The 16,751-nt window shown below is 42.7% G+C and overlaps 1 protein-coding gene across 2 annotated transcripts in view; it reads left to right on the plus strand.

Annotated features, from left to right (window-relative positions):
* The window catches only part of LOC106601442 (putative sodium-coupled neutral amino acid transporter 12), a 79,388-nt gene extending 75,083 nt beyond the window's left edge, over positions 1-4,305 (plus strand). For both annotated transcript variants that reach the window (XM_045720271.2, XM_045720270.2), the window contains exon 10: positions 719-4,305. In XM_045720271.2, coding sequence (XP_045576227.1) covers positions 719-1,482 — 764 coding nt within the window. In that variant the 3' untranslated portion in view covers positions 1,483-4,305. The remainder of the gene's footprint in view (positions 1-718) is intronic.
* The last annotated feature ends 12,446 nt before the right edge of the window (positions 4,306-16,751 follow it).

Raw genomic sequence — 16,751 nt, forward strand, 5'->3', positions numbered from 1 at the left:
TGTCAACATTAACCGCTTTCAGATTAGCAATGGTAGAAGGCTTACCCTTTCAAAGGTATTTTTTAAAACAGTGGTGCTATAATGAAAGGTAGGGGTGGATTAGGGGAGTGCTACATAAAGGGATCATTCCAGAGGTTTGGCCCTAATCTGACCTCGGATGTTGCAATATCTGAACCCATCAAAAGCATTCTGGGACTAAGCAGTGTGAAGCTTTGCCTAGTTGGCATGCACCGGATCACAATTTGGCAATAATGTGAACTCGGTGACCCGAAGTCGAATGTTATAAAAATGTATATTTATTATCTGTATCCTTAAATGCCTCGTCATGTCATTTCTTTACTCGGCCAATCCTATTACAGTTGTCATGAGATGATGTTGGTGTATTATAGATTTGGCCAATATTTAGCTTACAATTTAATTAACTTTTTACATTAAATATTATACTTTACTCTGAGGATTTTTGTCTTTTAGTTTGCATGCAACCAAGTAAAATATGGGTTTGATTTGGTCTAAATTGTCAAATGAAAGGACATTTGAGCTTAATCTTACCGTAAAAGCTTCCCTTTAAACTCTCCTAGTAGATAGCCTTGATTTAAACAGTCCCTCTGTGGGAGCTGATGTCACCTTTTGGAATGTCGTACACACACACTACTTGTTTGTTTTGGTGTTGTCACATCACTTAACTCCAGTACCCGCTGTTTTTCTGTGTCTTTTTCAGCGTTCACCATGATGATTATCCTGGCTCTGATCCGTATTGGTAAAGACCGGGGCGAAGGCCACCCCCGTATGGCCCAGATCTCTGGGGTGCCAAACCTGTTTGGAGTGTGTGTCTACTCCTTCATGTGCCAGCACTCCCTGCCCTCCCTGGTGACGCCCATCTCTGATAAGAGGCGTGTGGGAACCCTGGTGGTGTGTGACTATGTCCTCATCCTTGGCTTCTACGGCCTGCTCTCCTTCACAGCCATCTTCTGCTTTGACAGCTCCCTGCTGCACGACATGTACACCCTCAACTTCACTGACAACTGTGACGTGCTGGACATCCCCGCGTTGCGCTACTTCCTGGGCCTCTTCCCCGTCTTCACCATCAGCACCAACTTCCCCATCATCGCAGTCACGCTGCGCAACAACTGGAAGACCCTCTTCCACCGCGACGGGGGAACCTACCCCTGGGTGGTTGACCGCATCGTCTTCCCCCTCATCACCCTGGTGCCGCCCATCATCGTGGCCTTCTGCACCCACAACCTGGAGTCCCTGGTGGGCATCACGGGCGCCTACGCTGGCACGGGCATCCAGTACGTCATCCCCGCCCTGCTGGTGTACTACGGCCGGCGCCACCTGGTGCCTATGCTGGGCACGGACGAGGTCAACAAGCACCGGTCCCCGTTCCGCCACACCTTTTGGGTATGGTTCGTAGTGGTGTGGGCTACCTTCTGTCTCATGTTTGTCACAGCCAACATCATCCTAGAGGACACCAAGAAATGAGGACACTGACTGACTGTGAAAGACCGGTTTCTCTGTGTGGGTGTCTTGTATTTCTACATTCTCTCTACCTGAGGCCTTCCAGAACTTGGTACAGGTCGGACGGTGTGCCTTTTTATGCTGCTCTTGTAGCATGGGAAACCCTTTTTTAATTACAGCGGTAATCAGCAGTTGAAACAATTATAAAGTGTCCTCCCCACCCCTGTTTCAGTAAAAAGCTTGAGGATGGTACTGGAGAAATGTAACCATTATCAAGTTCATAGACCAAGATATGCATGCAAGGACTAGCCATCCATGATATCGAAATGATAGTTTTAACAATGTTTTAAAGCTATATAGTGTTTATTTACATTTACTTTGTTTACAAACAGTCCCTGTTTCGGTAAAAAGCTTGAGGTTGGAGCTGGAGATGTAAACCATTATCAAATTCATAGACCGAGCTATGCATGCAAGGACTAGCCTTCCATGATATTATAATTTTTACCATGTTTTGAGGCTATATAGTGTTTATTTACATTTACTTTGTTTACAACATTGCAGTACAACAAGCTTATATTATAGGTACTGATCAGTTGTGAGAGTTGAACTAAGCGGATGAGGCATTTAGAAGCTATATTCTTCAAGAATCAATGGGCACATTTATTAATTATATCAACTGCAGATCACCCCTTTTAAGAGTAATCTATACAATATGCGGAAGGGACCAAATATCTAGTGATTGTATGAAAGCTGCTACCGTATGTAGGAACACATGGAAGAGGGCCTTGTTCACTCTGTTCCAGTGTCCCTCTGTAGATAAATACAAGCTGAACAATCAGACTGTATTAGCAAGGCATTGCACTACACAACAGCACTGTTTTTAAGCATATACAAAGAGCTGGTCAACTTGTTTCCAAATGCCTAAAATAACTGAAGGAAGGATAGAGAAGGGAGGTGTCAGTGTTCCTCTGGACCTTCAGAAACAGTGTTGTGGCTAAAGAAAAATAGAACCTGACAACTAACTCAGCGCTCCTGTTGCTAATGGCAATGCAGAGAGACTTTAATGCGGCTTTAAAATGAACTTGGGATGGTGAAAAAAGCAAGCTAAATTAATCTGCGATAATCAGTTTATTATGGCTGGCATTTCTACATTCCTCACTGGTGGCTCTGCCTCAGTTCTCCTTGTCTTCCCTGTGAACAATGAACCTTTGTCCATGACAGATCCCTGACTGATGGGCCTGATGGAAGAGCTCCGTCCCTGGTCATCAGGAGACCGATCTTGAGTTCAAACTCTGTACACATACCACCATCATGTTTTACTGTTCACCACCAAATCATCAGCTTCATGTCAGCACCCGACTGCTCTCTGTTGAACTTTGACCCCAGAAAGTTATCAATGGACACAGGAAGGTTTATGTTGGCTACATGGGGAGCCAGGTGGTACGGTGCCTACTGTGCCCACAAAGACACCTCTACAGTAGTCCCAGTATATCTCTTTTTGCAATCACTGGTTTGCTCATACCATGAACTGTACTGTTGGTTAAGGTCTTGTAAGTAAGCATTTCATGGCAAAGTCTACACTTGTTGTATTCGGCGCATGTGGCAAATAAAGTTTGATTTGATTTTAACCATCTGTCTTGTGCTCGCACGTAACGAGAATTTCTCAGCTGGCTAATTTGTTGTCAGCTCTTTACTTGAGGTTTTATTACAGTTTCCTGTTAGCTCAGTTTGATCGACTAATTAGATTTTACTTCCAGACGTGGGAACAGCCTCTTCGCCCCGAGCTCTGCTCATGCTAATGTCCACATTATACGCTTCTGTCTCCTCATTGTCATGTCCTCTGGTTCTCTCTCTCTCTCATATATATATATATATAGCACACTCCTGGTCAAAAAGGGAAATGCTTATTATGTTGCACCTGCAACATTGCACAAGTTTGCACATAATTGCCTTGGGTTTGACCTTTTCTGTGTTTTACATAGACTTTTGCAAATGGTTTATCATGAAGAGGTTTATAAGGGTTGATAACTATGGTATTTATCTAACAGTCTTCAATGGTATTCTTAACCCATCAATATATACAGCTTGACACTATTTAAAATGCATTAGACTAATAGTCATGCATTGTAGCATATTACATTTTAGTCATTTAGCAGACGCTTTTATCCAGAGCGACTTACAGTAGTGAATGCATACATTTCAATTCATTTCATAATTCTTATTTTTTTTCCGTACTTATTGATGGCAGTACAGTATTGTTGAGGACTATTGAATGAGAGACATCTCAATGTGGTTGGTATTGTGTGTGTTAGGACAGAACAAGAGTGCTCACTATTTCTGTAACACTGCTTCTCTCAATATTGGGTTCCTTCTCTTCAATCTTGGGTTCCTTCTGGTAATTATTGTAAACATTACATTTCTGCATGCAGCTCCTTCCAAAATGATGTAGTCAGCTGTTCCTTTAAGGCTTCCAGGTTGTGATGGGTGGGATGGTTACTCCTCTTCTTATCTTCTTTTCAATACAAATGTGCAATATGCTTTGAACTGGGTTGGGGAAGTAAGATTTCAAGCGAATATTAACTGTTTCTGAGAGTGTTTGTCTGTGTGTGTGTGTCAGTGTATGTGTCACTTTGAAAAGATTTTAAATGCAAATGTCTGACTCTTATTTGGAGTTGTGAAATGTGCCTTTTTCCCGGGGTTATTGTTTCCATTCATTTGTTGACTGTTGTTTTTCCTGGCACGTCTTTGTTTTAAGCAGCCTGTCAGATAAGATCTGCATGTAAGCCACTTAATTTAACTGACAACCAATGTCTCCTAAAATAAACTGGGATATCCTTGTCTTCTAAAGTGTGGGTTCGCCTCGTCTTTGACAGTTTTGTGATTATTAAAGAGATATATGTAATATTAACATTGTAATTTCAGAACATTTCCTTAATATATTAACATTTAATAGTGGAATGATAGTTTTTCACAATATTTTTTCCAAAATTATTTTTTTGGGGCCCACTCAAAATGTGCATTCTAATGGTGCAACCTTATTGGCCAACAAAAGATGGACTGGCTCTTGTCAAATTAGTTCTGAGTGTTTTTTTTTGGCTTTTTGAGGTTGGTTAGGTTTTGCAAATTTTTAAAACAAATGCACTACGGTATGCATTATGTGGGTTGAATGCTGTAACACAGAATAAAACAATGAATAAAAGTCCCATGATGTTAGACTGCCCCTTACTACATATAATCTTTTAACCATCATTTATTCACATTACTTTAATAAAATATTTCAGTCGTGTATATTACATAAGCTCAATTTGATGACTTTATTTCATACCAAGTCATCTCATCTATATAGAGCTGCTGTCTGACAAAATCACTATTTTTAGTGATTCTTCAAAGTAAATAAGGTACTTTTAGGGCTCCCGAGTGGTGCAGCAGTCTAAGGCACTGCATCTCAGTGCTAGAGGTGTCATTACAGACCCTGGTTCGATTTCAGGCTGTATCACAACCGGCTGTGATTGGGAGTCCCATAGGGCAGCGCACAATTGGCACAGCGTTGATAGGGTTTGGCCAGGGTAGGCTGTCATTGTAAATAAGAATTTGTTAACTGACTTAAATACATTTTAAGATTGCTGATACCAATACACATTTTGTCACGTGCCGAATACAAGCAGTGTAGACCTTACAGTGAAATGCTTACTTACAAGCCCTTAACCAACAATGCAGTTTTAAGAAAAATACCCCCCCAAAAAAGAAATAAAAGTAACAAATAATTAAAGAGCAGCAGTAAAACAACAATAGCGAGGCTATATACAGGGGGTACCGGTACAGAGTCAATGTGCGGGGGCACCATTTAGTTGAGGTAATTGAGGTAATATATACATGTGGGTAGAGTTATTTTAGTGACTTATGCATAGATAATAACAGAGTAGCAGCTTCACTTAGATCATGTATTTTCAGGTAGAGATACCTCACGCAACTGCTCTCTATCACGTGTTTTTCTGTCTCTTCTCTCCCTCTCTGTGTATGTCCCACACAGACTGGACAAGTAGGATTTTCTGGCTCCAGTCGATTTGACAATGAGATTTGCTGGCCCCAGTCAATTTGACAATGAGATTTGCTGGCCCCAGTCATTTTGACAACAAGAGATTTGCTGGCCCCAGTCAATTTGACAACAAGAGATTTGCTGGCCCCAGTCAATTTGACAAGAGACGGTTCGTTGTTGAGTTGTTACACGTAGTACCTTTAATTCACTGTGTTGCACAAGTTCAACCATTGTTCTTTTTTCAATGGTTTTCAGAATGGTTTTGAATGATTTTGCCTGTATGTGAATTCAATCAATGCTCAGTCTAAATGTTTTCAGTTGTATAATTCCTATGTTTCTGTTTCAAAAAGGAAATAAAAGCATTTTGTTTGTCTGGACCTTTTGAACCTTAATTAAAGAACAGATGTTTGAAATTAACTCTTTGATGGTGAAGTTTTGTTCTCATTAAACATTTACTTGAACTTACATTTCACTTCCTGTTTCAAAAGACCAATAATGTTCCGTTAGAAACCCTTTGAGGGTTTGAAACATTTCCAATTTGAACGGCCTGGTTTTGACAAAATACAACTGTCAAACTATCCCTCACAATGCTATTAAGCAGTTTATCTGTTTACTTTTTCATATTCAGATGACTGTTTAGAATGCATGAATCACTAGTTAAATGTTAATTTGCTGTAACTTGTGTCATTTTTATCGCTGTCATCTATCTCCTGTCATCAGGTGGCGGAGTTTGGGAAGAAAGTGTCATTGGAGGGTGTGTGTGGTCTCCTGGCATCACTTCATGTTTTTCCACTCCCTGTCTCGCGTGAAGATCCTCCATAGTCTTTTGCCAGTGACAACAGATCCCTCTTTTTATGGTCATAAAACTTCCTGCTGAATTTCAATCTTGACAGGGCTGCGGCACTGTCATTTAATTCACCCTCTGGCCTTTTATGTACAATACCTTCAGAAAGTATTCACACCCCTTGACTTCTTCCACGTATTGTTGTGTTACAACCTGAATTTAAAATGGATTAAATTGAGATGTTTTGTCACTGGTCTACACACAATACCCCATAATGTAAAAATGGAATTATCTTAATTTTTATAAATGAAAGCTCAAATGTCTTGAGTCAGTATTCAACCCCTTTGTTATGGCAAGCCTAAATAAGTTCAGCAGAAAATATTGCTTAACAAGTCACATTAGTTGCAAAAATTGTGTTTAGTAGTGTTTAATATGATTTTTGAATGACTACCTCATCTTTGTACCCCACACACAATTGTCTGTAAGGTCCCTCAGTCAAGCGGTGAATTTCAAACACAAATTCAACCACAAAGACCATGGAGATTTTCCAATGCCCCACATTAAAAAAGCAGACATAGATTATACCTTTGAGCGTAGTGAAGTTATTAATTACACTTTGGATGGTGTCTCAATACACCCAGTTAACTCAAAAAACGCTCAGGGATTTCACCATGAGGCCAATGACACGTGGTTAGTTAGAAAGTAAACCATTCCCAATACCTTGGTTGGCTCACTTAACAATATAATGACTCATCCTCAGACACATGCAATAGGCCTACAGAAGAGTTGTCTGTATTTGCCACTACTCATTATGTGATCTGCATTAGTGATTGTTCAACTGGCTGGCTCAAGCTGATCCCCTGATCCATGCTGATTGACCATGTCTATTCCGCTGTGCTGACCACACAGTACCCTTTGCTGTGCACTGATTCCACCGTGTTTTCATCCACAACACAATCTTTATCACTGAACTTAATTTTGTGCTGTAGTCTTTGATCATGATGTTATTGATGTGGGAGAGGAGCCTATTGATCATGTATCTGCTGTCTTAACCAGCGTTGATAGAGAGCAGCAGGCATCTGCATGATTCTGGGTGCCAGGTAGGTTGCACAGGGAAGCATGAGGCAGGGCTCTCTGCTACTGGAACTGCTGCAGCTCTGAGTCACAGAGGAGGGTACCACCTGCTCCTTATCAGTGGACACCTTCTGATCTCCCTCCACTCCTTCATTCTCTCCTCCACACCCTGGGGGAAGAGAGGATGTGATCAACTTGGCAATGCCAGGCTAGAGAGGCTTATTCTAGGTGTTGTATTAGGAGAGGTGCCCAAACCGACATAGCAGAGGAAGTCATTAAAGAGAAAGCAGTAGTAGCAGTTGGATAGAAGATCCCCTTATTCAAACAAGAGGGTGCTGGAGGCTAGAAGATCCCCTTATTCAAACAAGAGGGTGCTGAAGGTATTGATGGTGAATGTAAAGGCACTGGCGCAACGAACCGCCTTTGCTGTCTCTGCCTGGCCGGTTCCCTTCTCTCCACCGGGATTCTCTGCCTCTAACCCTATTACGGGGGCTGAGTTACTGGCTTACTGGTGCTCTTCCATCCCGTCCCTACGAGGGGTGCGTCACTTGAGTGGGTTGAGTCACTGACGTGATCTTCCTGTCCGGGTTTGGGGCCCCCCTCGGGCTCGTGCCGTGGGGGAGATCTTCATGGGCTATACTCAGCCTTTTCTCAGGGTAGTAAGTTGGTGATTAGAAGATATCCCTCTAGTGGTGTGGGGGCTGTGCTTTGGCAAAGTGGGTGGGGTTATATCCTGCCTGGTTGGCCCCGTCCGGGAGTATCGTTGTACAGGTCCACAGTGTCTCCCGACCCCTCCTGTCTCAGTCTCCAGTATTTATGCTGCAATAGTTTATGTGTCAGGGGGCTAGGGTCAGTCTATGTCTGGAGTATTTCTCCTGTCTTATCCGGTGTCCTGTGTGAATTTAAGTATGCTCGCTCTAATTCTGAGCGCTGGGACCATGCCTCAGGATTACCTGGCCTGATGACTCCTTGCTGTCCCCAGTCCACCTGGCCGTGCTGCTGCTCCAGTTTCAACTGTTCTGCCTGGGGCTATGGAACCCTGACCTGTTCACTGAACATGCTACCTTGTCCCGGACCTGCTGTTTTCAACTCTCTCTTTCTACCGCACCTGCTGTCTCTAACTCTGAATGCTCGGCTATGAAAGCCAACTGACATTTACTACTGAGTTGCTGACCTGTTGCAGATGTTTCTGCATTGCTTGCTGTTTAGGGTTTTAGGCTGGGCTTCTGTATAGAACTTTGTGACATCAGCTGATGTAAAAAGTGCTTTATAAATACATTTGATTTGATTTGAAGGCTAGAAGGTCCCCTTATTCTAACAAGAGGGTGCTGGAGGCTAGAAGATCCCCTTATTCTAACAAGAGGGTGCTGGAGGCTAGAAGGTTCCCTTATTCTCAAAATGCTACACTCTTGTTATTCTGACCATAGGTTATTAGGTATTAGAACCTGTTCCGGTGTCGACCCAGCCTATATGATAGTCTAGTTTTGAATACAGACAGTTTAATTGCTAAAGTGGATATTCATTAGTAGAGTAATATATTTTTCATGGCATGCAGTATGTATCATGTATTTGAGCCTCCTTAGCAGTCGGTGGGTTTAATGGAAGTCTGTGGGAGAGATTCAAGTCACACTGAAAGAAGGGTTTTAGGGACGATGGCCAAGCCCTGCATGGTGAAAAGCTCTTAGCATCTTATTGGCTAGCATCGGGAAGGGAATAGACAGGCATCAATAGTAGGGATAATAGGTTCCAACTAAATTACCCCTCCTCTCCAGCTACCTGTCTTAAATTGTTTTTAAATTGCTCTCCCTTTTTCTCTCTCCATCGATAGGTAGGAAGCCAGCACTGGTTGAATATTCTAGAGGAGCCACTGTCTGGAAAACATTTCAGTGGTTGATTTATGACCATTACAGGACTCACAGTGGAACACAAATACCATTTACTTAAGTCTATATTGTTTACGTTTTAGGGATGTTAAGGAGTCTGTGTGATCTGCCTTACCCTTCAGCTGTTCATCATCAATCAACTTTATCAGCCTACTGTCCCAGTACTCAATATTCATTCGGTCTGCACTGGTTCCTCAAAAGCAGCATCGTAACAGACTATAGATGGAATACCAAAATGTGTGAATAGCTTATCTCATGCTAGGCTGTAGAGAGTTTCAAATTGATGTTAAATCCATGCCTGGAATACTGCATATACATGTAGAGGAATATCTGATGTTTGGGAAAATTGAAAGTAGAAAGCGTGTTCTGTATCATGACAGACAGACCACCTGATGGTATCTTTATGTACCATTACACCCGTTCAGGATTCTGGACACAGGTGGCTAGAACAGGTTAATCCTATCTGCTGTCTCCTATCTCACTGCTGTCTACTGGGGGAGGGCTTGACACCTGTCTGGTTAACACTTTCAATGGCATGAAATCGCCTGTGACATGGCATGGGTTTCTCCAGTCCATACACACCTCTTACTCTTTCTCCGCCCCCTACAGTACAACACTGACAGGGTCCACTCAGGGGTGTCCTAGTAGAAGATGATCATGTCTGGTTAGCTATCAGTCACCTGGAGGTCAGTGTTTAGGTGGGGTAGCACTAGGAAAGGTCCCAGTCAGGATGCAGACATGCACTCATACTGTAGGCCTGCTACACGGAGCCTTACTCTCTGTCTTGTTGCGTGTTTGCATAGCTCCATGTTGACAGCATGGCGGCCCAGCCTCAGACCGGACCGGGCTCTCAATCTGCCGTATTTACCCAGGATTCACAAGGGTTTCTCGCTGAGGATCACAGTGAGCAGTGAGTGAGCAAACACCATGGACGGGGTTGTCTCGCTGGCTGGCTGCTGTTTACTCTCGCTACTGTGTCAGGAGTGACCTTGGGACAGTGTGCAAACAGTCAGTTATCAATCCGCAGACGCTGGCAAACCCATATTATTTCAACATAATTCTCTCATGTCCCGGATTTACCCCAATGTGTGTTTTTGATGTTTTTAAAATGTTTTTGAATCGGTTTATCTTGGCCAGCCCATGTGACAACGTAACGCTTAGTCAAGATGATTTATATGGGAGTCTTAGTTACTGTCTGATTGCATCAATATTTTCTTTAGAATAAAGGTTTATCTTAAACCCCTATTCCCTCACTCTTAAGCCATTGCTGACCACAAACTGCTGTGGTTTTGGTTTAGACATTTGACCAATCGACTGGCTCCTTACAGGGAGTGCGGTCCTCTCCCTCTCCAAAAAAACTGATAATAGATTTTAGATGATAGGAGGGGAGGAGGAGGAGGGGGTGGGCGCTGGTAAGAGGGGGTGGAGGTGTGTGAATTTGATCTGGGCAATAAGGCTCTCTCTCTCTCTATCAGTGCCCAGAGCTGTTTGAGCCCTGCCTCGTCATCCATCACTGGCCTGGGGAGCCGCCACCACCACCATCGCACCGCCGCAATGTGTGCTGCATAGCAGATGGGGCAGAGTGCAGCAGTCCACCCCCCCCCACACACACACCAGACACATTGCAGCATAGGTCCAGAGCCTGGTTTCTTATGTTTCTCAAATGTCATGTTAGTTACAGTCCCTATACACGTTTTGGCTCAACAGCAGTGCAGCACAGGGACTGAAACATTCACTGCCTCTGACACACCTGTAGGCAAACCCGTGGCAAGGTTAATAGTGTTAATTACCACAGTACTACACAGTCTCTTTGAGGATGACAGTGGCAGTTGCTAATCATGCATTCTCTCAATATCCTGCTCTCTCATTATTTATAAGCTACTTTTCCCAAGTAGGTAATCAGTATGGGGGAAGGTATAGGGATATTTCACACAGGGCCTGAACATTTAAATGGGCCATCACTCAACTTCTGGACAGCACTGAGTCTATGTGATCACATTCCCCAGATATGGAGAAGGTCATGGGTGGTAATATGACAGGCATGCTACATCTGTGTGTGGGCAGGATGGGTAATTGGCATGAATGAGTGATCTAAGACTAGCAGTCCAAAGCTTCTCAGACAGGATGCAGTCCATGGACTTCCCCTGGGCTAGCTAGCTCGTCTGACAAAAACGGTGAGAATTTAAGCTCTGTGTGTATGTGTGATTGTGTAAGTATGTGAGTGTGTGGATGTGGTTGAGTAAGTGTGAGTGTGTGTACCCACCCGTCGACCATCCCTTCCCCAAGGGCTCTGATCGTCAGCAGGAGGGAGGCAGGCTAGCGTGCGCCTGGCAGGAGAGGATTAAGAGACAAAGTTTGGATTGATGCGGTCCGAAAGTGTCAGACAGTCAGCTCCATGCCTCTCATTAGGATACGCCAGTGGAATGTAAAATGTCTGTCGCTGATGGCAGCTTAAGCCCCGTAGAATGATGATGCTGAAACAGCCGCAGAGGGACTTGAGAGAGACACGCGGCAGCCAGGCAGCAGCTTTGGTCACTGTCACCTCTCCTGTCCCTGTCAGTGTCTTTGTCCTCATCCTGTCTCTGTCTCTGTCCCCCTGCCTGTCCCCGTCCATCTCTGCCCCTGTCTCTTTACCTGTCCCTGTCTCTGTCCCTGTCTCTGTCCCTGTCTCTGTCCCTGTCCCTGTCCCTGTCTCTGTCCCTGTCCCTGTCTCTGTCCCTGTCCCTGTCTCTGTCACTTACACACTGACAATTTATCTCTTTGTCAACTGCAGTGTGTATCAACTAGAGTGTGTTTCAACTAAAGTGTGTATCAACTGGAGTGTGTATCAACTAAAGTGTGTATCAACTAGAGTGTGTTTCAACTAAAGTGTGTATCAACTAGAGTGTGTATCAACTAAAGTGTGTATCAACTAGAGTGTGCATCAACTAGTGTGTATCAACTAGAGTGTATATCAACTAGAGTGTATATCAACTAGAATGTATATCAACTAGAGTGTATGTCTACTAGAGTGTATGTCTACTAGAATGTGTCAACTAGAGTGTATATCAACTAGAGTGTATATCAACTAGAATGTGTATCAACTAGAGTGTATATCAACTAGAGTGTGTGTCTACTAGAATGTGTGTCTACTAGAGTGTATGACTACTAGAATGTGTCAACTAGAGTGTATATCAACTAGAGTGTATATCAACTAGAGTGTATGTCTACTAGAGTGTATGACTACTAGAATGTGTCAACTAGAGTGTATATCAACTAGAGTGTATATCAACTAGAGTGTATGACTACTAGAATGTGTGTCTACTAGAATGTGTCAACTAGAGTGTATATCAACTAGAGTGTATATCAACTAGAGTGTGTATCAACTAGAGTGTATATCAACTAGAGTGTATATCAACTAGAATGTGTATCAACTAGAGTGTATATCAACTAGAATGTGTATCAACTAGAATGTGTATCAACTAGAGTGTATATCAACTAGAGTGTGTATCAACTAGAGTGTATATCAACTAGAGTGTATATCAACTAGAATGTATATCAACTAGAATGTGTATCAACTAGAGTGTATATCAACTAGAGTGTGTATCAACTAGAATGTGTATCAACTAGAGTGTATATCAACTACAGTGTATATCAACTAGAGTGTATATCAACTAGAATGTATATCAACTAGAGTGTATATCAACTAGAGTGTATATCAACTAGAATGTATATCAACTAGAATGTGTATCAACTAGAGTGTATATCAACTAGAGTGTGTATCAACTAGAATGTGTATCAACTAGAGTGTATATCAACTAGAGTGTATATCAACTAGAATGTATATCAACTAGAGTGTATATCAACTAGAGTGTATATCAAGTAGAATGTGTATCAACTAGTGTGTGTCTACTAGAATGTGTCAACTAGAGTGTATATCAACTAGAGTGTATATCAACTAGAGTGTGTATCAACTAGTGTGTGTCTACTAGAGTGTATATCAACTAGAGTGTATATCAACTAGAGTGTATATCAACTAGAGTGTGTATCAACTAGTGTGTGTCTACTAGAATGTGTCAACTAGAGTGTATATCAACTAGAGTGTATATCAACTAGAATGTGTATCAACTAGAGTGTATATCAACTAGAGTGTATATCAACTAGAATGTATATCAACTAGAATGTGTATCAACTAGAGTGTATATCAACTAGAGTGTATATCAACTAGAATGTGTATCAACTAGAGTGTATATCAACTAGAGTGTATATCAACTAGAATGTATATCAACTAGAATGTGTATCAACTAGAGTGTATATCAACTAGAGTGTATATCAACTAGAATGTGTATCAACTAGAGTGTATATCAACTAGAGTGTATATCAACTAGAGTGTATGTCTACTAGAGTGTATGTCTACTAGAATGTGTATCAACTAGAATGTGTGTCAACTAGAATGTGTCTACTAGATTGTGTATCAACTAGAATGTGTATTAACTAGAGTGTATATCAACTAGAGTGTATATCAACTAGAGTGTATATCAACTAGAATGTGTATCAACTAGAGTGTATATCAACTAGAGTGTATATCAACTAGAGTGTATATCAACTAGAGTGTATATCAACTAGAGTGTGTGTCTACTAGATTGTGTCAACTAGAGTGTGTGTCTACTAGAATGTGTCAACTAGAGTGTATATCAACTAGAGTGTATATCAACTAGAGTGTGTCAACTAGAGTGTATATCAACTAGAGTGTATATCAACTAGAGTGTATATCAACTAGAGTGTGTCAACTAGAGTGTATATCAACTAGAGTGTATATCAACTAGAGTGTATATCAACTAGAGTGTGTCAACTAGAGTGTATATCAACTAGAGTGTATATCAACTAGAGTGTATATCAACTAGAGTGTATATCAACTAGAATGTATATCAACTAGAGTGTATGTCTACTAGAATGTGTCAACTAGAGTGTATATCAACTAGAGTGTATATCAACTAGAGTGTATGTCTACTAGAGTGTATGTCTACTAGAATGTGTCAACTAGAGTGTATATCAACTAGAGTGTATATCAACTAGAGTGTGTGTCTACTAGAGTGTGTCAACTAGAGTGTACTTATATCAACTGTATTTATGTTTAGGGACAGAGATAAACACTTTGTTTCAGCATGTGTGAACATGTTCATGTAGTATGAATGTGAGATGTGTTGTGCACTACATGTGTGTCAAAGTGTGACATTGATCGTGTGTGTCTTCATGCTTACTGTAAGGGTGTGATAAAGAACAGGGAGGTCATTTAGCTCATCTGTCTCACAGCGCTTGATGAACATGCAATGTTCCAGTTTGACTTTCCTACAGTCCTCTATGCAGCCATCTAGTGAACAGTCCTCTGTCCCTGGGACCCGGGCCCTGCCTGCATGTTCTGAATGGACTAGTATTGATTCACAAGATCTCTATCACATTCCTGACAAGGACACCTGCATTTAGACAACCTTTATTTTACACAGTTGTTAATTACGATGATGTTTGTTGAAAGTGTCTTTAATCTACAGTATAGTGCTGAGCGATTAGTGCTTTTTGAGGTTGGTTCGGTTTTGGTTTGATTATAAAATAAAAATCACGGTCTTATCATTTTGAAAATGTTAAATGCATTATGAAATAATGACATTAAAATGAAAACATGCTGATGACACAATAATGACATTAAAATAATTTTAGGGCTTTCCTCAGCCATCAGCTGCCTTTCCCATGACCCTGACAGTGGGTTGAATTCTGTAACAAAACCAAATAAAACTATATTAACCATCATGTATTCACATTACTTATTTTAGGATTATTTTTCCTTGAAGTCATCATCAAATCTCTGCTCAGGCAGTATCAGCCAGCCAGCCATTGTGCTCCCCATTGATGGAGTCATCCTATTTAGCTAAGCTAGTAGTAGTACCTAGTTGGCTGACAAAGTAATTTCACAAAATAATTTCACTAGTTCATACTTTCAAGACTGCTTATTACCAACTAACCCCAACTGTCAATCAAGTAGAGCTACCTCACAAACTGTCTCTATCTGCGGCATGTAGCCTAGCGGTTAAGAGCGTTGGCCCAGTATAAGACATCCAGCTATGCCCTCCGACGAACCATCAAACAGGCAAAGCGTCAATACAGGACTAAGATTGAATCGTACTATACCGGCTCCGACGCTCGTCAGATGTGGCAGGGCTTGCAAACTACACTGCTCAAAAAAATAAAGGGAACACTTAAACAACACAATGTAACTCCAAGTCAATCTCACTTCTGTGAAATCAAACTGTCCACTTAGGAAGCAACACTGATTGACAATAAATTTCACATGCTGTTGTGCAAATGGAATAGACAACAGGTGGAAATTATAGGCAATTAGCAAGACACCCCCAATAAAGGAGTGGTTCTGCAGGTGGGGACCACAGACCACTTCTCAGTTCCTATGCTTCCTGGCTGATGTTTTGGTCACTTTTGAATGCTGGCGGTGCTTTCACTCTAGTGGTAGCATGAGACGGAGTCTACAACCCACACAAGTGGCTCAGGGAGTGCAGCTCATCCAGGATGGCACATCAATGCGAGCTGTGGCAAGACGGTTTGCTGTGTCTGTCAGCGTAGTGTCCAGAGCATGGAGGCGCTACCAGGAGACAGGCCAGTACATCAGGAGACGTGGAGGAGGCCGTAGGAGGGCAACAACCCAGCAGCAGGACCGCTACCTCCGCCTTTGTGCAAGGAGGAGCAGGAGAAGCACTGCCAGAGCCCTGCAAAATGACCTCCAGCAGGCCACAAATGTGCATGTGTCTGCTCAAACGGTCAGAAACAGACTCCATGAGGGTGGTATGAGGGCCCGACGTCCACAGGTGGGGGTTGTGCTTACAGCCCAACACCGTGCAGGACGTTTGGCATTTGCCAGAGAACACCAAGATTGGCAAATTCGCCACTGGCGCCCTGTGCTCTTCACAGATGAAAGCAGGTTCACACTGAGCACATGTGACAGACGTGACAGAGTCTGGAGACGCCGTGGAGAACGTTCTGCTGCCTGCAACATCCTCCAGCATGACCGGTTTGGCGGTGGGTCAGTCATGGTGTGGGGTGGCATTTCTTTGGGAGGCCACACAGCCCTCCATGTGCTCGCCAGAGGTAGCCTGACTGCCATTAGGTACCGAGATGAGATCCTCAGACCCCTTGTGAGACCATATGCTGGTGCGGTTGGCCCTGGGTTCCTCCTAATGCAAGACAATGCTAGACCTCATGTGGCTGGAGTGTGTCAGCAGTTCCTGCAAGAGGAAGGCATTGATGATATGGACTGGCCCGCCCGTTCCCCAGACCTGAATCCAATTGAGCACATCTGGGACATCATGTCTCGCTCCATCCACCAACGCCACGTTGCACCACAGACTGTCCAGGAGTTGGCGGATGCTTTAGTCCAGGTCTGGGAGGAGATCCCTCAGGAGACCATCCGCCACCTCATCAGGAGCATGCCCAGGCGTTGTAGGGAGGTCATACAGGCACGTGGAGGCCACAC

Source organism: Salmo salar, chromosome 03, assembly GCF_965601325.2.
Source record: "Salmo salar chromosome 03, fSalSal1, whole genome shotgun sequence".
In the NCBI taxonomy this organism is placed as follows: Eukaryota; Metazoa; Chordata; class Actinopteri; order Salmoniformes; family Salmonidae; genus Salmo; species Salmo salar.